This window comes from Onychomys torridus, chromosome 7 (assembly GCF_903995425.1).
Source record: "Onychomys torridus chromosome 7, mOncTor1.1, whole genome shotgun sequence".
Classification (NCBI taxonomy): Eukaryota; Metazoa; Chordata; class Mammalia; order Rodentia; family Cricetidae; genus Onychomys; species Onychomys torridus.
The window spans coordinates 96,362,187-96,389,099 of NC_050449.1; the positions used below are offsets into that span (position 1 = coordinate 96,362,187).

The following is a 26,913-nucleotide window of genomic DNA, read 5'->3' on the forward strand; positions in this document are numbered from 1 at the left end:
TCATATCAGTGTGAGTTCCTAGTTGTGCACATCTGGGCATCTTGCTGCTGAGTTTCACTGGCACATGGCCCATGTGCTGGCTATCATGTTTTTTATGTGCACTGGTGTTTTGTCACAGAACTGGAGTTACAGTTGTGAGCTGCCATGTGGGTGCTGGGAATTAAACCCAGGTCCTCTGGAAGAACATTCAGTGCTCTTAACCACTGAGCCATCTCTCCAGCCATGGCTACCATGTTTTTACTGCAGATATGGAGGCCAGCCATGACACTCTTTGTGATATATGGCTTTGCCATGCTTTCTAAAAGGCTGAGGGATGGTTTATGTCGAAATAAGCACCAATAGTAAGTCTTGCGACACAACCATAGAGCATGAGATTTCCCAGAGGGAAGAGAGCAGAGAAAGAGCAAATGTGATGGAGGAGGCCAACTGATGTCACTGTTAGGCAACCTTACTGAAGGACAGAGCACACTGATGCTTCCAGAATGTCAGGGGGCAAAGTGCAGGAGAGAGCCAGTGCCTCTTTATCAAGGGAAGTTTGGGCCAGCGGGCTCCATGATTACAATGGAGAGGAAGCAAACCTGAACAAAGAAGAGCCTGAGGGAGGCAGGGAGGCTCTTGTCTGGCTCCATGTTCAAGTTTAAAGAATGACTCCACACTCTCTTCACTTTTTTCCCCAATTCAGATCTTGAACCTCGATCTTCTTCCGTCAGTCCAGAAAGTACAGGGGTGACAGGGCTAGGTCAGATGGCGCACCCACTCCATGTTTGGTCAAAGTCTGTGCTGGTCATGTTGTCAACATGACAAGATCTAGACTCATCTAGGAGACAAACCTCAGCACGTGCGTGAGTTTCTAGACTGGGTTAACTGAAGTGTAGAGACACACTCTAACTGTGGGGCAGGCAGCACCATCCCTGGGCTAGGGTTGGAGACTGAATGGAAAGGAGAAAGGGGGTTGGATATCAGCATCCACCTTTCTCTGTTTCCTGACTGTGGGTCTATGGTCACCAGCTGCCTCGTGCTACCGCTGCCACAACCGTCCATCATGATGGACAGCACCCAGAGTCAGTCCTCCCTCCCTTCCTTAAGTTGCTCTGCTAGGTATTTTGTTGTAGCGGGGAGAAAAGTAAATCATCCAAGGCCCTAATTTGTTGGGTGAGAGATGGGGTCATCCAGCTCTTTCTAAAAGGTTGGGCCTTCATAACAGCCAAACTCACACTGGATTCGGGCTACATCACCACTCTTGTAGGTTCTGATCCTACATCTTCATATTGAAAAACAATACTTACATTTCAGTGAAGGAAGAGATGCTTACTACAAACAGGCTCAAGATAAATCAGTGCCTGATCCCTGTCCACCCCTGGCCTTGAACCTGCTATATAACCAAGGCTGATCTTGAACCTTGGTCCTCTTGTCTAAAACTCTGGACAGCTTCATTGATCGGTGTGTCATCCTTTCACAGGCCCATGCTGGTCTCTGTATTGTTCCCCTTTCAGGGTATGTACTGCTCAGGTGAACACCACAGCCTGCCATTTCAGCGCTCAAGTTTTCACTGGCTTCCTTCAGCTTCTGGAGAAATCTCATGGTCAAGATCACACATAGGTGAGTAAGCATCTATGATGTAAGAGGTATATATCTGGTCTCTGCCTCTTTCATGGATGGTCTCAGTGAGGTTGGTTGCCAGGGGAAATGGCCAAGTGATTCTAGAGCTGGGATTTTTCAGCACCTAACCCTCTACCTCTGCAGGGGAGTTGGGGTGGTGGCTATGGACATTGAGGAAGAGATCAGGTATTAGCAATCAATGTGTGAACTCTTCATGACCTGACTCCTGCATAGGGTGCCTGCTGGTCTCCCACCTGCCCTGCACTTAATCACCCATAGAAAGGACTAGAAATCCACTCTATAAGTAAGAGTGAAGACTCCCTGCTGTATGGAATGTGGGAAGGAAGCCCAAAGGTAGGGTCAAATTGTTAGTCATAGGAAAGTTATCTTCAGAACCTAGCAATCAAAATGGACCTTCCTTCAACTATATAACCCCCTCTATTAAAGGACTAATGCATATGGATTATCTCTCACACATATGATTATAACAGAGGACCATGGAATGGTCCATGCACAGTAAACATAATGTCATATGACCTAGAGAAGCCAGTCATGTCAGTCAAAGAAAGATCTGTCCCTTCAGGGAACCCTTCTCCTGTCCTCTGTAATTAATATACCCTGGACACACTGGGTGGCGGTGGGGGCTCTCGGGCCAGGGCCTGCACCAGCTGCTCCTGCTCTATAGAGTGTCCCATTTTGCATTCACTTTCATCTTTAATACATCTACACGTCTACTACTGCTTTTCTGTGTCTTGTTCAGTTTGTTGAGCCACAAAGACCTTGGATACCACATTACCTCCCCTGTAATAGGAAAGCTCTGAAGGCCAGGTTTTTTTAACTGCCTTTCAGCCAATCCTCTGGCCTCAGTGCCCATTTCCAGAGGTTCCTGGAGTCACAGCAAATTCCTGAGCCCTGGAGAATTCTGCATTGCCAGCTGGGATTGCTTCTAGCCCCAAGACCCAGATCAAGATTTGAAGTTACCAGGTTGGCATGGAAGCTAGCTAGCCCCTATCAGTTTGTTTTCTAGCCTCTTGAATTAGGTTGCTGTGGTTACTCTCTGGTTCTCTTTGGTTGTATGGATTTTTTGGTTCAAAATATCCTTTACTCCTGGATATGGTGCTGTACACCTATAAATCCCAGCATGGAGGAGGCAGGGCAGGAGGAACAGAAGTTCAATGCTAGCCTGGGCTCTACAGTGTGTTAGAGACCAGCTTAGTCAGTGAGAGCCTGCCTCAAAAACCAGACCAAATCCTTTTCTATCCACCAAAAGGGATTTTGATTAGATCTGTGTCATTCTATATTATACCGAACCCACATTGAGCCCAACACTTGAATGCTTGTGTTCCAGTCATTGGAATCTGATGGAAATTTATATAGAATCTGTTGACTACTTGTGGTCCCATGGGCATTTTCAAAATACTAATTATGCCAATCTATGAGCATGGGAGGATTTTCCATTGTCTAGTGAGTGTTTTCTTCAATTTCTTTCTTCACTGTCTTAATGTTTTCATCTTTGGGGGTCTTTCACCTTCTTGGTTAAGTTTATTCCCAGGCATCTTTTAAAAAGGTATAAAGAATGGCATATTTTCCTTACCCCCCATATATAGAAAAGCCCATTTCTGTTTGCTGACTTTATGTCCTGTCTTAGGCCTTCTTGAAATTAATTTGATTTAGGGGCTGCATTTATGTTCATTCTTTCTTGTTAAATGATCAAATGAGCTCAACCTAAGGGATCTTTTATTTTTCTGCATTTAGAATTTATTAGCAACCCTCTGCCTTCCTCCAACCTTTACCTGAACCTGATTATTTCTGTACTATATATTATAATCGTCTTGAGCCGTTCATTTTGCTGTGTAGGTTTGAACTGTGCTGTTACTTCCTATGAAATCCATATTTGAACTTTTCACGCTATTCTTTCTTGAAGGTAACTTTGTTTCAGACATGAAATTGTTTGTGTACTGTTTCCTTTTGGTGCTGGGACTAAACCCGGGGTCTGGTGCATGCTAGGCAGTGCTCGACTCAGCCACACCCCATCTCTTTACCTTTGTTTCAATACTCTGAGAGTAAGTGAAACTTTGGCTTAACTTGTTCATTTATACCCCCAGATCTTATGGTTATGAAGGACAAGTTCTCTTGAATTTTTGAAGGTTTTCTTTTCTGGTTCAATATAGAATGCGTCTTATAAATAATCTCTCAATATTTGAAAAGATTATGTCACCTCTTGGGTAGAAAGGTTAGTTTATAGTTATAAAATTAACCTTATCAATTAAGACTGAGCGGGAAAAGACCCACATGGCCTGCCCAGGGCTTTCTGCCCTGGGTAGGGAGGAGAAAACAAGGGTCTGCCTGGTGTCTTGTGGTGCCAGGAAGTTGGATACTATTATGGTGAGCAAATATATGGTGGGGTATGGAAGAGAGAGAGAGAGAATGGCTTATGTCCTATAGAGAAGAGCAGATCTGAGGAGGTGAAGGCAAGTGAAGAGTGGGCTGAGGTGGGTGGCCTGCTTGTCACCTGGGGCCATGGTGATGTCCAGGCCTGGGTTGCTGCCAAGGGCCATGTCTGGGCCTGTGGCCCTGCTGCAGCCTCGGTCTGTTGGTAGCTCCTGTTACTACTAATGGCTGTGAGGATAGGGCTGTACAGAGTTGGTCCTGCCCCTCATTGAGGGCCACACTAGGGAGAACTGCCCCTGCCCCTCATAGGCTGTAGCACTAGGGAAAGCAGGTCCTGTACCTTGCCTGGGCAGCAGGACAGAGCTGACCCTGTTAATAGGGAAATGGGTGAGATGCTCCCAAAAACATAAGGGTGAAAGGTAGATCTGGTCCTGCCCCTAATCAGCCATAGGGTGGTGTGAGGGAGGGAGAGATGTCCATTCCCCACCCCTTACTACCTGTGGCAGGTGGGAGAGCTGGCCTGGCACCTCATCAGCTGTAGCACTCGGGACAGCAGGCCCTGCACCTCACCAGGGCAGCACAGTAGAGCTAGCCCTGGAGGTGTAGGTGAGAGAACAGGTAAACTGGCCCTGTCCCTTGCTGCTTACTGCACAGGGTGAGCTGGCTGGGGCAGTGCTGGAGAGCTCACCTTGGTTCTGAGGATCAGAGAGAGCTGGGGGGCTGACCAACTCAGCAATCACCTAGACTCAGACTAGAGCTATGAGTTGGCCCTTCCCAATAGCTACCCCATCTATGATCTGCTAGAACACATGAAGGGGCCAGTGCCACAGACCCAAAGCTGCAGGATCCCTAAGACAAAAGGCAACCACAGGATATCCAAAAGGAGTCCTAGTGAGAGCCCAGTATCAATAGTATAGCAGAAACCAGAGGCCCGAAACCAGACTCTTTGCACTGAACACTTGCTAGTAAAGATATATGGACTAAAGGGTAAACTGTATGACTCACTGTGTCACACACAGCTTCCATGATGAGATTCTTCTTTCTTTTCTTTGAAATTTTATTTCGTTCTATCTTGGAGGTAGGTTGCAAGGAAGGGCAGAGGGGAGATGCGAAGGGATGGGGAAATAAGAGGGATGGAGATGCATGATATAAAATCCACAAAGAATCAATAAAATGTTAAATTTGCAAAAAGTTAACCTCATTAAGCATATTTAAATTTGACTTGCTTTGGACTCCCTGAGCTATTGATGACCATGATATACTATTTTTAGAGTTACATGTTTATCTTTCCCTTAATTTGTAACAGTTTTCACACACTCTGCTTCCTGCATTGTTCTACAGTACAACATTCATTCATTATGGACCGCACCATTCATAAAATAATCAACACTTTTCTTCTCAAGTTTTATTCTAGTAATCATATTAATATTGAAACTTCTAAAATTTGCTTTTTTGATTAAAGTATTTTAGATGGAAATAAAGTCCTGGGTTGGATGATAAAGACTTCCATTTACTGACATAAATGCTGTTGGCTGTTAACCATTTCATATTACTTTACTTTTGTATTCTTTGATTTATTCATGCTCCCCCCGCTCCCTGAGATAGGGTCTTGTTATGTCGTACAGGCTGTCCTGGAACTACTTAGCCCAGGCTGGCTTGAACCTGGAGCCATCTCCCACCTCAGCCTCCCAGGTGCTGGTATTACAGGTATGAGCCATTGTGCCCAGCTATTTATCCCTCTTGTTTTATTTTTTTTAATTATATGTGCTGTTATTGTCCCATTATAATTATGCTTCTCTAATTATCAATGCCAAATATGGAATTCTGAGCCTCTCCATTATCTTCCTACTAATCACCTGTAAAAAGGGAAATGTACCAGCATAGGCCAGCCATCCTGATTTGTTTCTAAACAATTGGTTCTTGTGTAAATAACGTGTTCTGAAGAACTACCAGCAAAACATCAATCGTTCTTCATTATTCTACTAACTGGATTTCCTAGCTTGTCCTGGTGTTGGGGACACTATGAGTCAGTTAAGCTTTACCCCTTAAAGCAGGGCAGTGGCGGTACATGCCTTTAATCCCAGCCCTTGGGAGGCAGAGGCAGGTGGATCTCTGTGAGTTTGAGGCCAGCCTGGGCTACAGAGTGAGTTCCAGTTCTACAAAGCCAGTTCTAGGCAGGGCTACACAGAAGAAACCCTGTCTTGAAAACAAACAACAAACAACACCAAAAATAAAAACAGTCTTTAGTGGAAATGAAGAACTTGTTGGGCTAGGTTCTTCCTGGATGAAGAGAGCTGTAATCTAAAAGCCTGTCCTTCTGGCCCCTCCCTCCCTCTTCTCCTCCTTCCATCCTGAGGGCCTTACTGTGTATCCCAGGTTGGCCTTAAACCTAAGATCTTCCTGTCTCAGCCTCCTGAATGTTGGAATTACAGCATCTACTACCACACATGGGTAAAATGTAACAGCGAAATCTGAAGACCACGAGTAGACAGTAAGGTTGGGGACTCTGGGGGCTCAAGGTAGTATTGTGCCAACTTTTGTTCATGGTGCCCCCCCCACCCCCTGGCTTCAGTTGGATATATGTCCTCTTAGAAATTTAAATTGGGCATTCAGGCTAAACTTTGTATGCTGGCTATGGCTAGTTTTTATACCACAAACTAGTTTTTTTTTTTTTTTTTTTTTTTTACACAAGCTAGAGTCATCTTAGAGGAGGGAGCCTCAATTGAGAAAATGCCTCCATAAGATCAGGCTGTGGGCAAAACCTACAGGGCATTTTCTTAATTTAGTGGTTGATGGGGGAAAGGCCCAGACATTGTGGGTGGTGCTACCTCTGAGCTGGTGGTTATGGGTGCTATGAGAAGTCAGGCTGAGCAAGTCTTGAGGAATAAGCCAGTAAGCAGCACCCATCCATTGCTTCTGCATCAGCTTCTGCCTCTAGGTTCCTGCCCTGTTTGAGTTCATGCCTTCACTTCCCTCAACAGACTGTGTGTGCTTCAGGACAGTAAGCCAAATAAACCATTTCCTCCCCAAGTTGCTTTTGGTTATGACATTTCATCTCAGCAATAGTAACCTTAAGACACTCTGTGTGTGTGTGTGTGTGTGTGTGTGTGTGTGTGTGTGTGTGTGTGTGTATGTGTGTAGGTACTCATGCGTGTAGGTACTGGTGTATGTCAGACCTTTCTGAAGGTGGAAAGAACTGACCCCTGCATACCTCAAAAGCATTCTATTTTAGTCACCGTCAATCTCCTGATTCAATTTTCCTCCCTTACACTAGTTATTCACACCAAACAACATTTTCCTGTGACCAACAAACATTAGGCAAGCGACACACATGCAGAGACAAGTTCCATTTCAGTCAACGTGAGAATCAACACAACCTGCAAGGACATGAGCCACATCTGCAGGGGTGCGCGCGCGTGTGCGTGCATGCGTGTGTGTGTGTGTGTGTGTGTGTGTGTGTGTGTGTGTTGGGGACACGGAGACTGGCTGGAAGAAGATTAAAGGAAGGTGTTCTCGTGACAAATACAAAACCATCAGATAAGATGGAAATTGGACAGTGACAGTTTTCTCTTGAGATGTGTTGATAGTGAGCAGAACAACAGCCCTCTAATCCAGCCTTTCAGAAGAGGTAAAAGCAGGGAAGCCACATGAAGTAGGTGCAATGGCTTTATTCTTAAGTGAAAGTGGGCTGTCAGCGGCACTCAGAGACTACTGAGGATGCTGTGTGACCCTCTGCTCTTGTGGATTCTGATCATCTGAGGTTGGTGTCTGAAGACTCTGGAAAGAAATAATAAAGACATTTGTATCCTGTGCTTTGCTACATGGATAGGAGTAAGCCACTCACTTATTCCTGAAACTGTAACATTTGTACGCACATAGCTGTGCATACTTTTCAGAAAAACACGTAAAATTGGGCTGGGAAACTGCCTAGTCTAGATAGTAACTATTTTAGACTTTGTGGGCCAGATGGTTCCATCGCTCCACTGAACTCTGCTGGCAGAGTGGGAAAGCACAGATACACACAAGAGAATGGGTGTGGATGTCTTCCAGGAAAACTAAATTCTGCAGCAGAAGAAGGTGCACAAGAATCAAGTCTCGGCCTGATGACCCCTGGAACAGGAGTGGTGTAGCCACAGAACTTCCCATGACAATAGAAATGTTCTGTGTCTGTGTTATCCAATATGGCAGTCACTAGCGTACCTATGATTAAGAGAAATGCTGCTAGTGTGACTGGCCAGCTGAATATTTAACTCACTAAAATTAATCGTTGCATGTGCATGCACTCATGTGTTCATGCACATGTGTGGAGGCCAGAGGGCTATCTTGGGTGGACCATCCACTTTGGTTGTTTTTTTGTTTTGTTTTGTTTTTGAGCCAGGCTCTTTCACTGGCCTGGAGATCACTGGTTCTGCTAGACTGGATGGTCAGGGAACCCTAGGGATCCATTTGTCCCCACCTCTCCAGGGACTTCAATCCTAAGCACACACCAACATGATATCTTTTCTTTTTTTTTCTTTTTAAGATTTATTTATATTTATTATGTACACAGAAGAGGGCGCCAGATCTCATTACAGATGGTTGTGGGCCTCCATGTGGTTGCTGGGAATTGAACTCAGGACCTCTGGAAGAGCAGTCAGTGCTCTTAACCTCTGAGCCATCTCTCCAGCCCCCCAACATGATTTCTTTATGTGGGTGACAGGCTCAAACGCCAATCCACACACTTGCATGGCAAGTACCTTATTAACTAAGCTTTTTCCCCAGCCCCAAATGAAAGTTTCAGAGGCACCGGTGGCTACTGTTTTTTTTTTAACAGTTAGTGTCTTTATTTCACTCAGATGGCTATAGATACATAACAATAATCAGTTTGAGAGAGAAGACATGCTGTTATAGGACTAAAGGTACTTTGAATTTTTTTTTTTTTTTTCAGAGTTAAAAACCACGAGGTCAGGGCAAGAGCGGAAAACCTTACCCCTCACTGCTTCTGCTGTTCTTCCTCTCCACCAGAGACCTACTTCTGTGTGTCCTGTCTATTTAAAAACTTTCTGTTCTGTTTTCTCATTGGTTGTAAACCCAGCCACATGACCTCATCACTGCCTGTTTGTACAGACCTCCAGGTCTTCTATGGTTGGTATTAAGATTAAAGGTGTGTGTTTGCCATGCTGGCTGTGTCCTTGAACACACAGAGATCTACCTAGCTCTGCCTCCCAAGTGCTGGGATTAAAGGCATGCACCACTACCGCCCAGCTTCTGCTCTGGCTTGCTCTGACCTCAAGGCAACTTTATTAACATACAAAAAGTTCCTAAAGTAGCTGTCTAAAATCCAGTCACAGGTTCAAAAGAACTCACCCGGCATGAAGAGGTTCAACATCCATAGACACTGACATTGTGCTATGTGCAGCCTTTCATCCCTAGCCTTCCGTGGGCATGAGAAGGACTAAGTTAGGGGGCTGAGGAAGTGACTGGACAGTATGACAAAGAATCAGATGATGGAGCCCAGCAGGGGACAGCAGACACTCCCTCTCAATTTGTCGTCCTGAAGTAGTTTGCCAAAGTGGCTCTAATGGATCCCGACCTTCCTGGTTACAGGAGTTTGTTGTGCAAGTGAATGAGGAAGAGAGGGCAGGAAGAGCCTGGGAGACCAAAGACAATGGCAGAATGGCTTCTTATGGCACACACCGTTCCTTCTCACCTAAGAGAGGTCTTCAAATATGCCAGCATCTGCCTTGGGACATTCACGTTCCTCAGGAAGGCTGGTTGCCAGAGCCTCTGAAGGATCCCATTTAACACTATTTTATCCACCCATCTACAGTGAAGGCCCTGCCTGATGTGGGCTCCTCTGGGCACTTCCTCACTGTTGGTGTTTATTGCTGCATGTCCCATCTCCCCTAGGTCTCCCTGCATATGGGAACATATTAATGAGCCCTTAAAGCCAACCTTCGAGGTGGGGATAGATCTGAATTCAGCACCTGGATCCCAGCAAGTTTTCTGATGTTCATTTTTCTTATAGCTGATGCAGGAGTCAGGTATTTCCCGGACATTCAACATCTCCTTCCAACAGAGCCGCTGGCACTGGGATTCCTAGTCTAACTTTGCTGCTTCCTCGGAGCTCTAAGAGGTGACAGGCATCACTGACATACTCAGTCCTCCCACAAGAGGACCTCTTCCAGCAGCACAGGGGACACATTTGCCTCCGTGAAGGCTCCTAACCTTCATCTAGGGCATCCCACTCTCTAGAGTCTCCATCCACAAAACCCATCTCCAAGTTTTAGAACCTATTTTTGACATGAACCAACTTCTGGGTCTAGAGTCTTGGTTCTCACTTCCACCATCATTAGAATTCCCCTGATGAATATTAATAAGATGGCTTCCAAGTTCTTGAGTTTTAATTAGGCTGGTCCCCAAGGAAATATATACAATCACGGAACACAGGGGAAGCCATGCGTGGGGAAAACAGGAGAGAAAGGAAGTATCATCAGGATGGGTCCTTGGGGGGGGGGGCCTGTGGCCATGTAGCTTGGTTATAGATAGCACAGATACAGTTGATAAGGCAGATTCCAGAGGCCTTCTGCTCCTAAGTGTTAGGTCTCAGAAAGCCACGACAAAGGGCCGAGATGCCTATTAACATATCAAAGTGAACACTGGCCAGCTCTCCCAGCCTCACTCAGTGCCTGTGGCTCCTCCCAGCACTTCACCCTACCCCTTACCCTAAACCTTTCCTTCCCAGGGGCTGGGTGTCTGCCTCCCGTCCCCCAGCCTGATCCTATAGAACTCAGGCATTCTGGCTACACCAGTCTCTTGTCTCTTGGCCCCAGGGCTGCCTCTCATTTTGTTATGGTCCGGTTAATTTTTTTTCCCCCACTCATGCACAGAGGCGATGCTTTGACTAGTCAACCCAGGTACTGTAGCCTGCTCTGCTCTGCTTTGCTTTTGTTGTTGGTTTCAGGAACAGAGTCATTTGGTTAGTTTCTTTTCTTCCATTACAGTGGGCAATTAAGAGAGGTTGAATTGGCCAATAAAATCAGCAAGGGAGGACCTGGTGAGTGTGGACACAATCCATGCTCAAGGGCTTAGCTCTTGTTATTTTCACCACTGACGAGATACTTGATGAGAGTGAACATCTCCGAATAAACCATCCACTCACATCTACCATCAGTGTGTCTGTCCACTGTGCCTGCAGCCTATTTCTTTCAGGTCAATGTCTCTTCCCTCAGACTCCATCCATATTTAAAGATTGAAGGACATACGTACAACTGTTTTAAAAATAGTACATTAATTTTTTTTTCACATGTGTGTGAATGTGCCACCATGTATATGTTGGGATCAGAGGACAACTTCGGGGAATCCATTCTCTCCTGACACCATGTGGGTCCCCCAGATCAAACCCAGGTCATCAGTCTTGGTGGCAAGTACCTTAGCTATCTCATCAGCTCCTAAATGTTTTTTTTACTATGCACAAGTGTAATGCTATTTACAAGTTGGCAGAATGACAACACTGTGGACCATACGTGTACTAGCCACCACGTCCACTTCTATTTCATCTAAACCCCATCAACTCCCCCTCTCCCATATTGTTTGGTGGTAAAATCTGGGCATCATGCAATTCAATCTTAAGGTCCACCCTAACCCACCTTTCATGATAGGTTACGTTGTACAAACTCCCCACCTCTTAATGCTTTATCTGGAGGTAAATCCCAAATATCGTGTGTTTGGCATGTTTGTGAGGGACCCTTTCTTCCCTTTAGCTGACACCGTCATAGGAGGCTATGTGTTCACCAGCCAGAACCTTATGTGAAGGAACACATTAAAACAGGGGAGACCTGGACAGCACAGACTGGAGTCCAGCAAGGTCAACAAAGTGTGCTCCTTCTAGACGAGGTGGGAGGTAGAGGAGACACAGCATGCTGTCTTAGCAAAACAAAACAAAACAAAACAAAAAAAATAGGTGGAGACACACAGGGCGTATTCCATCTGACCACACATGCTTCTGTAAAGCCAGCTGGTCTTGGTGACCAAGATCTCCCTCTTTCCAGAAAGATCTGCCCCCAAGAAAACTACCACACATTCATTAATAAAGCTTTTTGTTTCTTGGTTTCTCTCTCACTTCTGTCTCTCATCTAATCGTCTCTCTCTTCTGTCTGGCCCCTCAGCTTTTCTTCCTCTCTTCTCTCCCCTGTCTCTCCGTTGTTGCTGTTCTTTCTTCTGTCTCTCTTTTCTGCCTCTTTCTCCCTCCCTTCCCCCACCCCCTCTCTCACTTAACCTTTTCTTCAGAGGATCAAGACTTAGCCCTAAGCTCTTCTTCCTAGCCCTGCTCCCTCCTGAAGCTGCTCTCCATGGCAACAGAGGCAGCCTCACACTGTGAGGACCAGTAAACCACAGGAGGAGGAGCCTGGCCCAGAGCAAGCATCCTCTAAAGGCAACTGACTTATTTCCAGAAGGTCGTTTTTGGTGAGGGGAACTGACCCAGTGCATTTCTGGGGAGGTGAGTAACTGGAGGTGATGATGGCATTTTAATGCTCTTTCCCCTCAAGTTTGTTTTGACATTTTTCCTTCCCTTCCCAAAGCAAAAACTGCCAGGTATAAAGGGAGAAAAGACAGGAGGTCTCATTGTTTAGATGCACCCCAATGGTAACTCCCTCCAAGCAACTCTCTCTATGCAAAGCAGGGGACTTGACACTGGATGCTCTCCCCACGTAGGAGGAACACAGCTCAGGCAGAATGAATCCCCCCATACCACCTCCTAGCTGCCCTCCGGACTCCTGGCCACCTGCAGCCTGGCAGGATGTTTAATCAGCAAGGAAGTGGGCACCACACAGTACCTTTCTTTGGGGAGTGTTACGAAGAGGGCCCTGGACCTCTGCCTTTTAGATTCTTTTCTTTTTTGCCCCCTCCTGCCCTCGGGTGCCTGCAGGCTGTGAGGAAGCCATCACAACTTTCACTCTGCATAAATACAAGTGAGGCAAGTGAGGCAAGCGAAAGGAAGGTGGAAGGCTGGGCAGATGCTCAAGATGCCTGCCTCATAAGCATCAGGACCTGGGTTCAAATCCCTAGGACCCAAGTAAAAAGCTGGGCATAGAACATATATCTAGTTCTAGTGCTTGGGAGGTGGAGATAGATGGAATTTACCAGAGCTCACAGGCCAGAGGGTATAGGGAGGATACTTCATGCTGACCGCTGGCTTACACACACTACACCCTACCCCACGTACACACACACACATGCATACATACACCCCCCCCCACACACCTCTCTCTGTCACCTCCAGGACGCTGCTCCTTCTCTTCAATGACACTGTTCTTACAGTTCTGAAGTCCTGTCTGCAGAGATAATACCTAGCAAAGCTTTTTATTTACCAGCCACACTGTCACAGGCCTCGGGCATCAATGAATCCATGACCAAATGAGTCACATGCTTGAACAACAACACAACATCTTTCTTAGGAAAGAGCCTTGATCTCATCTGCTGAATTCCTTCTCTGATTCTAGGGAGATGAGCATGGAGAATGATGCCAGGCATTAGGGAAGAATGGGATGCTCCTCCTTTTAAAGTAGACACCTCACACCTACCACAGACCCAAGTGGCTGAATTGCACACAGCTTCTGGGGCACTGAATGCTCCCAGACTCCTTCACTCAATTACTCTGCTCACCACTCTGTATTCCACACACCATCCTGCAGTGTGGAAAAGGGCTAATAGTCCTGATAGTCCTAGTTTGAGAGACCAAAGGAGTGTGGAGACAAATAGTAAGTACTCACATAAAATGAGACTGTTTGAAACAGGGACAGATTTAGCACAGTGAGACCAATACCCCCAACCACCTTCCTCTGGAGGCCTCCCCAAACCCGTATATTCCCTTAACTACTCGGGGAACCTATGGCTCCAGCTCCAAAAGGTTAAGAAGGCATTACTCTTATTCAGTACAGTGGATCCAGCTTGCTCCAAGCTTGGACACACAAAGTAAACTGAACAAACAAACAAAAACCACAGTTCACCATCTATTGCGCTCTAGGGCTAGACTTATGTGATCTACAGCTCCATGGTAGTCTGACAGCACGGGAGGGTAGGAGAAAGTTTGAGTGAACTTGTGATCGCCTGCAGTGTGTGTGAGAACACTGCTTTACTGTGATGACCACAGAGGCAGGATGTCCTCTAGGGCTCAGGCAGTATGCAGGTTGCTGAGCATACACAGAGACAAGTGAAATCATGGGCATCCAGGCATCTCTACCAGACTGCTGAGTCCTGCAGGCAGGACTAGAGGATCCTGCAGTGACACTTCACTTCCTTGCAGCTGGAAGATCATGGAAAGGTATCATACTCAGGATGGATGACCCATGTCCCCATGACACGCACGCCACTGTCTTCAACAGTTCCTTCCAAGCTCTTGATATTAGCATTCTCCATGCAAAATGACAAAACATCCCTGTTTGAAAAGCCTATATCCAACCAGATTTCTACTTTTGATTTAGTAATTGCTTGACTGATTGATTTTTGGGGACAGGACTTTGTTCTGAAGTCCAGACTGTTCTCAAATCTGCCAAAATCCTGCCTTAGCCGCTTAGTGCTGGGATTACAGGCATGCACCGTCATACCCAGCTGGAGTTCTGAGAGGTTCTATTTCACCCCTCTGGACTAACACTCCTAGCCTCAACAAGAACACTCCCCTGGGATTGGGCAGGGCAGATAGAACCCAAGAAAACCCTCATGGGGAGCAACTTAGTCTTTCCTATCAAGGTGGTCCCGGGAAAGAGGAAAGACCTTCAGCAGGCAGTGTGAGACACCCAGCAAAGCAATCTAGCATGCCAGAGTCTCCCTTCCCCAGTGTGCCTCCCCTTGCCAAATGGGAGTCTCTCTGCTCTTCTCTTTCAAAATGTCCTGGGCCTGCCCCTGCATGTAGCATGGATCTTAGAGTTCTTATTAATAAAATCAAACCTGAGGCCAGGTATTGGGGTGACCACTGGAAGATCAGAGAAGCAGAACAAGCCACAGCTACCTCACCTTGCCAGTTCCTCAGCTGATCCTATTTCCTCAGACTGGAAGCCTCTGAGTCCTTATCCAGAATGGGTCTCAGCTGAACTGCTGCTCAAAGCCTAAAAACTTAACCACCAAATGCTTCTAGTTTCTGGTCCTCACACCTTATATACCTTTCTGCTTTCTACCATCACTCCCTGGGATTAAAGGCGTGAGTCACCATGCTTGGCTGTATCCTTGAATAGATGGATTTCTGCCTCTGGAATGCTAGGATTAAAGGCGTGTGCTACCACTGCCTATCCTCTATGTTTAATATTGTGGCTGTTCTGTCTGTGACCCCCAAATAAGTTTATTAGGGTGCACAATATTTTGGGGAACACAATACCACCACACCTGCCTGTCCTTCTTCTGTCAGGCTTTGGAACTGTCTTGACACCCCTCTCAAACATCCACAGAACTGGGCCCTGCCTGGGCTCTTTGCTGTCAGGAAGGTGGATCCCTGGTCTTCACCTTCACAGTGGAAGTGAGAATAAAGGAGGGCAGAGAAGCCATGGATGCACAAAGTATCCACGCTGACCTCCATCCATCTTCAGCAGTGGGGGCCCTCTGGCCCTTCTTCCTTTGTTAGGAGAGTTTTTGACTCTATTGAAGATCTACCTGCCAGTCATACTAGGTGGACATGTGCAGGGTTGTCCAGGACCCAAGGGAGGCCCAGGGAAAGTATCACCTCATGCTCAGTCAGGTTCATTTGAATAATTGATAGTTTCATGCTGACTTCATAATAAATCTGACACCATGATGCTCAGGCTAGAGATCTGAGTCAACCAAAAAGAAATAATCACATGGTTTAAAACAATATGGTTTGTTTCAAATCAGGCCCACTGCTTTGAAACTATGAACTGGAATTCCTTTTCTCTTCACATTTGGCACTAGTTGGAAGAATTCATTACAAAACCAAATGCCTTTCTCTGAGTGACCAGCATTTTTTTCTCCCAGGTAGAGGCAATGTAAGCCCATTCAGCATTTTTGCACAAAGCAGGCCAAGGTAACCTTCCTTTGGGCAAACGGTCCTATATGAAGATTCACAGCTTGGGGAGTCCACTTGGGTGCCTTTGTGCTGTGACAAACATGTGCAACTCTACCCACTGACTGCTCCAGAGGTACCACATGGCAGAGAAACATCAAGTCAAATTTAGTCACCCATCTTGTATTACAGTATCTGAGGATGATGACAACCCACGAGGCCTAAGTAATTTCTTCATTAAATCCTCCCTGTGGATGCTGTTACTATCTCATGGATAAGGAGTTTAAATATTTGCCGAAGACTCTGCAGTTAGGAAGCGATGGATGTAGAATTTGAGTCCAGGTCACTCTGATCCCAAAGCCATCTTCTTCCTGTCTCAATTATGGTAGTTAATGCTGTCAACTTGACATGATCCAGAATCACCCAGGGGACAAACCTCTGGACATGCCTGTGAGAGAGTTTTTAGATTGGGTAAACTGAGGAAAGGAGACCCTTCACAAATGTGGGTGACACCATTCTATGGGCGGGGGTCTCAGGCTGAATAAAAAGGAGAAAATAAGCAGAATTATAGCAATGATCTTTCTGCTTCCTAACCACACATGTCCTGTAACCAGTTGACTCACACACCTGCCACTGCGATTTCTCTGTCATGATGGTCTGCCCTCTCAAACTGGGAGCCAAAATCAATCCTCCCTTCCTTAAGCTGCCTTGGTTACAGCAGTGAGACAACTAAGATATCACTATTCTGGAAACACAAAGAAACAGGCAGTAGTCCCTTCAGGGGTGAAGGGGCACAATCCAGTGGGGGAGGCGGTCAGTATGCAGAAAAACATTAACAGTTCCAAAGAGCATGTGAGCAAGAGACATGCCTACCTGACTCAGTGCTGGATCGCAGCAGATCAAGACCCCTGTGAGCCAGATCTTCAGGATGGCCCTGATGGTTTATGCATTCCTCCTGGTCATCAGAACCACACACCAAGGCTGGCAAGGGGGAGAGCTTAGCTCAGGATTAGGAAGCCAGTAACACTAGGTCAGCCTTTCAGCCATGTCAAGACCACCTCTTACCACACGGAATGGTTTCCTGGGTTCTTGGGTGTGCTCGGCCTTGGGGCTGTTTATATCAAGGCTGCAGAGCCAGGAGCCTCCTGGAGGCAGAAGTCCAATGTCTAGGTTATGGCTATGAACCGAGACAGCAATGGAACTGGCATATGTGCTTTGACAATTAAGGCATCCTGGCTATAGTACTACTGCAGAGGAGGAGGGGGATGCAGGTGGTCAGAGAAACTAGCAACTAGTTTCTCAGTCAGCTGAGGGCAGACTTTTTACTTGGCTTTACATTTTATTGTGGAAAGGTTGTTTTGTTTTGTTTTTGTTTTTTTAAGCATATATAAACGTGGGAAGAAAAGTCCAGCAAGCCTCACGAGCCCCGAGTGTTAGCAGTGAGGACAAGTGTAGCTTGTTTATTCTTTCCAGTCTTTAGGGCTAAATTAATCCCAAGAAGTATATATATTCCAGAAATGTTAGTATGTACCTTGAAAGGACTGTCTTGAAAAACCTAATCACTATGGTATTACATATGAAGATAAAAATTCTTTAGTATTACTAAATACCTTGTTATTATGCAAATTCCTAGATCCATCCTTCCTTCTCTTCTTTCATCTATCAAGCAACTAGATCTATCTATCATTTCTCTCTCTCTCTATCATTTATCTATGCTTATTTGAATGAGGATCTAAATAAAATCTAACATTGAAATTTGCTGTCTCTTAACTAATTATTATTAGGTTATTTTCTCTCCTTTTTCTTTCTTTTTCCTGCAATTTATTTGCCCAAAATACTAGGTCATTTTCTCTGATATTGTGTCCTATATTCTGAATTTAATTGAACATACCTCATCTAGGAGAAAATTTTGAGTACAATAGAGATACTGATTTTGGAATCAGAGTTGGCTTTAAATCCTTGAATTAGAAGTAACAGCATGGCTTTTAGCAAGATATTTAGTTACTTTCCAATTTCCTAATCTATATGATAGGAAATCTTTCAAGGCTTTGAAGATGATAACACATAACAGATGGTAAAGTCTAAGAAAAACTTTCGTAACATAATATTTTTATTATTTGGGAATTTCACACCCGGAACCCCAATCACACTGACTTCCCAGTCCTCCCAGATTTACCTCCCGACCCTTGTGACCCCCCAAAGAAGAGTAAGAAAATAAAAAGTCCAATTTGTGTTGCCCACACACTCCTATTGGATCATGGTCAAACTCCTGGTGGCCAGCCCCTTTATTAAAGAGAACTGAGTCCTTCTCCACTTGACCCCTGCTAGAAGCCATCAGCTGTGGAGAGCTACACTTCAGCATTGGCACCACGATTTTTAAGAGTTAAGAAAAACTCTTAAAGGGCAATTAAAAACTAGTGTGCAGCATCCTTCATTCCCTCCGTCTCTCATCTGCACCTGCACCACGGCTGAAAGGAGCAGTGTGGTGTCCCTTAAGGCTTTCACCCCAACACACAATGCACCTCCTGGGAAGCCTCTGGCACTAACTGGCACAAAAGAACGCTCCTCCATGTTACTTTTTAAAGTCTACAATGCAATTTGTAATTCCCCTTCTTTCCTGTACCAGATCACCACCATTGACCACAACTTTAAGAGTGTGTTTGTGAGGGAGACCCCACAGTCCAACCATTTCACTGGGAGGATGGTGGTCAGAGATGAACTGTCTCCTGCCTCTCACTCTGGGGCTCTGTCTGCTGTCTCCCCTTTCCAGGATGAAGCAGCACCCTATACCACAACACTTCAGGCATTCACACGGACACAGCTCCTATTTATTCATCCTTACATGGCAGTCTTACAGGCACCAAGGACTTGGCCTGTTTTGCTAACAGCTGTGTCCCCAGCTCCTAACTTGTCCACGCCCCCCACCACACAGCAGGCCTTGAGATCATGTCAGCTGCTGCACTGAGTCATATTAACCCTTTCACCCACTCCAAGTGTCACCTCTAGTCAAGATGACACTAAAGGTTACGTGCTGTTGCTATTTGTTAATGCTCTTCAGGGTTGTACCTTGCTTGTTTAAAAAACTGGTCTGATGTTGAGCTCCTGTGTAGAATTCATGGTCTGTTTTTAATCTGTTGTTTTATAAGACATTTATGTAATATGTAATGTATAACTCTGAAACTACAAGGTAGAAAATCTCATGTTTCATAAAACTCTTCCTGTTCATACCTGTGCTATGATCCCTGAGACTTGGCAAAATAAGTTTTCCCTCCTACTGGGAGACTGTGTATTGATTCTTTAGTAATGAATATCTTAAGAGGCCTGAATAAAGGGAAGGTCCATCACAGCCATAGTCACAGTCATGTACATATTACTTGAAGACTCCCTGACCACGGGATGCAGATGGGTAACAGACATGCTATGGAGTTTGCCAGCCAGGATCTTGAATGTTTTCCGATCACACCAGTGTAGCTGTAACAAATTTCCGGTCTGCTGGGGTCTCTGAGCCCTCCCATCCTAGCCACACTTCCCCCCACTGTCATTTCCCTCCCATTTATGCTGAGGAGGCAATCTAGATCCATTCTTCCCACGTGGGGAATGGTTTCCCAGCTACAACCTGAGCCCTCTTGATCTGGCTTCTCGTTCAGAATCCAACTTGTCATTTTTGCAGTTATCTTGGACAGCCTGCTGGTTTATGGTTTAGCATTTCCCTTTGCTTTTTGGTTCTCTATGGAGTCTTGTACACTAAACACCTAAAGCCAATTATGTCTACCAAGCAGGCGTGGTTCTCCCCTCCAGCTGGGTCCTATAAGGATAGGAGGAAGGTTCTGACTCGGGTTCATCTCCCAGATGTTCCAGAGGTGCTGGCACATCTCCATCCTTGAAGAAGAGATGCTCACACAGGAAAAGTACTCTCTTCCCTACCTCTGCTCTTCATCTTGTGATGGCAAGGTCCTCTAAGTGTCAGGCCTGTTTAGTTAAGAACTGGGCATTGTGATGTCACTTAGGGTTCGGCATTCTCTTTCCATCATAATTAAGCTCTGGTAACCAGGCAGGGAAGCCATGGAAAGAAGAGCTGACTGAATGCCCTCTTTACCTCCTCCTGTGTATGTTTCTTATTATTTTCCTTGCTTTGTGTGATTAATGGGATGCCTAGTATCGCAGAAAAACAGTCTGAGATCAATGGATGATTAAGCAGAGGCTGCCTCTGCATTTACTTCCCCCTCCCCTTTCGTTATAGGGAAGGCTTGATGTAGTCCCCAGATCTTCATAGTAGAGAGATTGACTTTGGGACTGTGTGCTGACCAGAGCTGCAGAGCATATGTGTGTGTGTGTGTGTGTGTGTGTGTGTGTGTGTGTGTGTGTGTGTGTGTGTATGTGTGTGTGTATGTGTGTGTATGTATGTATGTGTGTGTATGTGTGTGTATGTGTGTATGTGTGTGTGCGCGCGCATGCGCACACGCGCATACACACAGATGAGAGACGCCACTGCGTATCCTGTTTCATTGCATGTCAACACTTAAAAGTGAGACTGTTTTTCAAACAAATGTTCACTTCCTCAAGATTTTAAGTTATAGGACTGGTCTCTTTACTGCCTCCCGGGTCTTCAGTTCAGAGAGTGCTTGAGTTTGGTGGAACCAGCACATGGGTGACACTTCTTGGGGAAGCTGTGAGCCCGGAAGGGGCAGGGACAGAGAAGGCTGTGTGACTCATGCTCCCATCTGGACTGGCTCATCAAATCCATTTCTGGCAGTTCCCAGAGGTCCAAGCACTGGTGGCCCTTCATGGTGAAGAAACCCAAGTGTGTTTTGTTTGTTTGTTTTCCAAGGACAGAATATGGTCCAGTCTCATTCCATAAGTTCAGGAGTGGGTCCCAAGGGATTTCTATACCTCAAAATCATTCCATATGATGCAAAGACTGGAAGGAGGTGGGGCCTTCCCCAGCGACATGAACCAAGACTCAAAAGCTTTGAGTGGTCTTTCTGTGATGTAGATCACCCATCAACTACTGTGTCAGCAAAGATCACTCACTTCCATCTTCACCCATCAAAACAAGGTATTTATCTATATCTGTACCTTCTTAATAAGGATCCAGGGTAAAGAAAATACTGAACTCTCACTGAGCACTTCCAGTGTGCCAGGTATTGCTATAAGCACTTGGTCAGTACTATGTTGTCATTTCATCCCCACAACCTATCGTAAGATTCCATTATTACTTCCATATGGCAGTGGGGAAACTGAGGCACAGTAAGGTTAAACAACTTCAAGATTATATAGCAAGAATATCATGGTGCCAAGTATCTCCAATGGAGATTCTTCCTAGAATATTTGAAAGGGCAGGAGGTAAGGCGATCCAAGTAGTTATTGTCATAATTATTCCCTTCATGTCTTTGTTTCTCTATCCCAATAGCCATGAACTTTAGTGTTATGCTAAGACATTTCTAAGGACCGGGCTATATACACACTAAACTGAACATGTGTCCTTGCTCTGAAGATATTTGAGCAGACCCATGCATTCATGCATCACCAAGATGGACTTCATGCCAGATGGCATAAGCAGATCTGACCAGCCACCGACCTCTGTGACTAGATGAAGAAATGGATCTAGGATGTACAGTGCAGCTGTCTGATTACCCTGGTGATCATGGAGAATATTTTGTATGGTCAGAGGCAAGAGTGACTGAGGATGAGGCATCTTGATGGAGACCAGCTGTGTACCCACTGTTTCTCAAAGTACACATGTACTTAGGAAAGTGTCAGACTAAGAATTGAGAGGAGTCTAGAATTTTCTTCCATCACAAAGATCATCCCAATAATCACAATGTGTTTTTGAAGACTAGTTACCACCCTGCCTGGATTTTGCCTTCAATTAGCATTTCCATAATTTAGCAACAAAGCTGTCATTCTCTACTGACTGGGTAGGAGCTGGAACACAGTTTGGATCTGTCATCCTTATTTTCCTTGGTGATTAAAAATATTTTTCTCTAAGTATTACCCTGTTCAATAAAGGCTCAGTCAATTCTTTTGAGAAGCTCATTTATCTTGATAGCACAGCATAGGAAAAACCCAAAGCTTTAGGCATTCCTTTAGGAGCATAGCCCCATCCATTTATGCATGAACAGGGATGACAGGAATCAAATCAGCGAAGCCTTTGACTGCAGCTATTAATAGAAGGGCAGAAAGGAGTTAATCTTCTATTAGATTACAATGGATAGGGAAACTGCCATCCAGTTGGTATAGCGCCTCTCTAATGCTAATCAACCAGGCAGTAGGGAAGAGGCTTAAATAGACATTAGAAAGGTCTGCAGCCTTTAATGCCATTATAAACGCTGTCTTTACAGGGGGTAAGCTGTTCCGTGTAGTGCTGTGAGCAGAGGCACAGCTCCTAAGTGACACAGAAAAAAAAAATCTAAACATGTCTGCCCACAAAGGAAGCAGAGCATTTACTAACTCTAAGGGGAAAGTGACCTCAGTTGGGTGATGAAAAGGAAGATGCACAAGGAACAGATGGGTGTCATGTATCTGAGGAGGACATACTATCACCTACTTCACATACCATTCAGGAAGTCCAACATGGACAGAATCAGGAGAGAATGGCAGACCAGGAAGAAGCAAAGAACATTTTTATGTGTTTTCAAATAATCATTTTAAAAACTAAACGTTGAAGGAGATTTTCTATATATTTTTTGAAAAGGTTTTAGACTTGTCAATGTTACAAAAGGCAAAGGGATGTTAAAAAGTGTTGGGAATCATGGATTCAGGTCAACTGAGCGAGTTACGTGATCTTGGGTTGGAGCCTGCTCAGGAGGAGAACATAGTCTAAAGTGCATTCTATTTGATAAAATTAGAATATGAAAAATGAATTAGATGAAAGCATCACAACAAAGTTAGATCTAGTGACATTGGTAGGCCACTGTATGTACAGAGCAGAATTCTTTCTTATGAGATGCACATTCAAGTATTTGAAGGCAAAAGGCATGATAATGTAGAATTCATTCTCAAATGGTTTAGAAATAATTAAATGTTAACACAGATACAACACTAAAAACCCAGGGTAAGCTGATTCCTAGATAGTAAACTTGCCTGTGAGCATACCCGTAATGCCTGAACTAGCCAATCCTGAGTCTATACACATTTTAAAAATATATAATGAATACAGACGTTAATAAGGTCTGAAACAGATTATTATCTCAGCCCTACTTGCAATATAGTTGGTCGGGACTGGCTATCAATATATAGGTGGGCCTGGCACAATAGAGTGTGTACACAAAAAAAGGAAATTCAGAAGAATCATCATCACACCATTGGTCCTGTTTGCTGATCCATTTTGAAAAACATGCCTAGTGTGTTTTAATTTTGGGTGGTACATAAGACATGCAGACAAGGAAATGCCTGTCATGAAAGATTGAAATCAGCCAGATCTCTAGAAGCAGGAGATGCCACAGACCACTTGGGGCCAGGACTGATGAGGAGAAAGTGCATGTCAGAGCTCTTATGGAGGTTTTCGTGGGAAGGAATGGGGGGAGCTACGTAAATCATGGAGATGGGTAATATGAAACATTAGTGGGCTCTAAGCAGTGGCGATGGTCTGGTTACTGGTACTTGGCAGTGGGGTGATTGTGGGTGTTGAGGGATAGTGTCCTACACTACAGAAGCTGGGAAAATAGTTGGATATAGAGTATAAACTGAGGATTGATTTGTTCAGATGCTAAGTCTGTGTCCATAGTTATACATTTGCTGTCTAGGAAGCTCACCCTGGAAAAGACAGCCCCACCCAAGTTCAGAAGCCCTAGATGCCAGAGCATGGTTATAGAGAAAGAAGTTACTACACAATTAGTAGACTGTCATACACACAAGCAAAATCCATCATATTGGAGACATCTGTGTTTCAGGGGCTGGTTTCCCCTAAGCAGGTGGGAGTTTAAAGAGCAGCATTAGAAGAATGTCCCTTTTTCAAGTCCCTTTGATACAAGGCACATGGCAAGCAAGCCTCTATAATCTGTTCTGACACCAAGCAAGGTGCCTCCCCTGGAAGAGCCACTCGTGTTTCAGGCTTTATTCCCAGGACCTAAAGAACACAGAAACGCTTTATATCATAGCGGCATGCAGTCCACGAAGCACAGACTTGAAAGAACGACCGCGCTGCACAGAACCCCAACAGGTCCTCTTTGTTGTCTCTGTTTGGAGCTGTAGAAATGCGTTTGCCTCAGCTCTCCTCCCAGGCATCCAAGGGTTCAGGAGCACACCACACTGTTTCCACGCCGCTTCCTGTCATGCACAGTGAGCATCACCGAGAAACCATTATGTGGGAATGTTGCGTCAAGCCATTGGCAAATTAGTCTCAGTTAATGAGAATAAACATTTACAGAGCCTTCCTTTGTATTTGCAAGATGGTTTACAAGCACCGGCTGGCTTGTGTGTTAATAATTACTTTGGGGGATTCTTAACAATGCATATTTAGGAGATGGTTTGGATGGAATTATGAAAGAAGACAAGTAATTGAGCAGTCTTAATTTCATAGTCTCTGCAAGCCCATGCAACTAACTTCATCAGTTTCATACACTGTGATGCCTGATGTTCGGAGCCTGGCAGAAATACACTTTGAACAGAACCATGTGGTAGGATTTGCCTTACATCTGTTCTTCCAGTGTGGTCCTCTGGTGTCTGTCTTTGCACGTAGTAGGAAGGGCCACTCAGAAAGTAACCTGTGAATCCATCCACCCCCGGGATAGGAGAACCTGGCTCTGCCCTTCCTCTATATCTGCTGTGACAGGTGACCCCCCAAGAGCATCACATCGTCTCCAGTCTGTATTCTCAGCTGTGGGCTGGCTGGGAAAGGAGATGGATGAGGAAATCCAAAAGAGCCTGGTCTTACCAGGGATGAGTTTGCCGCTTTCCCTGTCTGAAGCTCTAATGCGTGATTTCAGGCATCACTGTGCTTATCTTACTAAAACCCAAAGTGACATGTTGGTGGGACTGCAGGAATATGTCTACACATATACTACGTACTGACTTTTCATGTCCTTAGAAGTCTAGAGACACATCCCAAAACCACTAGTTAGCAACCTAAATTTTCTGATCTACATTTAATATTGCACTCCAATCTTGACATAGCTTTCACCTCCCAGTTCTTTGGGTGTCCAGTGTACTCCACATATGCACCATGCTTGCTTTCAAGTGTGAGAAGTAGCAAGCCTTAAGCACCCCTTATTTCCCTCCTTTGTGGACCCCCCCCAAGCCTGAAGAAATGTTTTACATGGAGCCATGGCCCTCATCTACCCTGTCGAGCTATCAGCTGCCTGCCACTGAGTTTTGCTGAAACAGTCCAGGAAATATAGTCAGAACTAAGAATATTTCAGAATAAAGCTGTTCTGTGAGGGACCTTTACATAACATTTACCTCTGAGTTTATATAGATATTCTTCAAGGCCATCAGTGGCAGCCAAGTACTAGAATAATCATGGAACATATTCATATATTATTTAGAATTGTCTTTTCCAGATCACATCCCATATATTACAGTGATAACCATAGATTTAAAAATTTATTAGGGTATATTACATATATGTATATAATGGTTTCATTATGATATTTTCAAGCATGCATATCATGTGTTTTTATTATATTCACCCCCCTCACTACCTATTACCTTCCCTGTCCCCATCCTCTCCTAAACCCTTCCCAAACAGTCCCCCTTCTCTTTGATTTTCATGTGACACCTTCTGTCATACCTCAGCATTGCCAGTCAGAGTTCCCACAGGGAACAGCCATCTGTTCAGAAGAGGCAAGTGGGCAGCATTTGGACCTCTGAGAAGGAGTGTTTCATAATGGTGACACATCCCATGGACAGTGAATCTGATGGAAGGCTTACATAAACTAAGTTTTTCTGGTGCCTCCCTAAGCATTTCACCATGGGTAGCAGATATGCAAAACTGAATCAGATGTCAGGCCCATGCCCTCTAAAAAGAACTTCTAAATGTCCTAAAATCAAGAAACTTGGGCATCAAAGGAAGTGGATATTTACCCACTGCTCATTCTTAACACATTTACAATCTTAGTGTGAGATTCCGCCTCAGCCACAAAATAGGCACACACCCTTAAAATGATTACTGTTAGGTGAGAAGATCACATGAACTCATGTGGCAGTTCCCTTTGGAAACATTCCTGCTATCGGATGTGAAATCGAATCAATTCTATTTAACTTAATGCTTTATTGTGTTTCTATAAGTTGGGGTAAAAAAGGATGGTTCTATGATTGTGTGGCCACAATTTTCTTCTGGCCAAAGCAGGAAATTGGAACATTGTTTTCTGTTTGTGTAGTTTGTCTCTTTACAGCCATAGCTGGCATGGGGTTTTTGCCAGCTTGGTGTTACATAACCCAACATAGCCACGTGGAAGCTCCCGTTTCCAGAAGGTCTCACAGTATGAGATTTGGCTATGCCAGTCTAACAACTTTTCTGAGCCAAATCTGAAAAATGGGCATATTCAACCAATTATGGTTTGCTGAAGTGACTGTGTAGGATGATAGTGGAAGGAAAGGAAACAAGAAAATGCCTAGCTTATAAAACTAATTTGTGCAATGATCAGCTCATCAACTGTGCACACGTGCCATGCATGGACTACAACTATCTCCTTCCAAAGCAGCAGTTGACAGACCTCATTAAGCCACTGTCCTATGATAACCAGCAGACATCTATAGCATTTTCCTCCTAAACCTGCTTATATTTGCTTTGCAAACAACTTCATTAAAGTATAAATTACATGCCATCCAAACTTCCCATTGCAGGTATACAGGGACATAGAGCAACTCCCATCCTCCCCTCCCCAAGCTCCCTGGAAAATACTGTTCTCTCCAATTCTATGAACCTCAGTATTTTAAACTCCTCATGTAGAATCATGCAGTATTTACCATACCCACATTGGTATTTGTGGTGT

The 26,913-nt window shown here is 44.8% G+C and overlaps 1 protein-coding gene and 1 non-coding gene across 7 annotated transcripts in view; both read right to left on the bottom strand.

Annotated features, from left to right (window-relative positions):
* Positions 1-26,913, bottom strand: part of Tmem108 (transmembrane protein 108) — a 269,467-nt gene that overhangs the window by 38,660 nt on the left and 203,894 nt on the right. For 3 of the 6 annotated variants that reach the window (XM_036193174.1, XM_036193173.1, XM_036193172.1), the window contains one exon: positions 16,853-16,960. The exons of the other annotated variants lie outside the window; for them this stretch is intronic. In XM_036193174.1, the coding sequence (XP_036049067.1) occupies positions 16,853-16,960 (108 nt within the window). The remainder of the gene's footprint in view (positions 1-16,852; positions 16,961-26,913) is intronic. 6 annotated transcript variants of the gene reach the window in all.
* Positions 1,415-1,517, bottom strand: LOC118588115. The gene has a single exon (XR_004945517.1). It is a non-coding gene; the product is annotated as a U6 spliceosomal RNA (small nuclear RNA).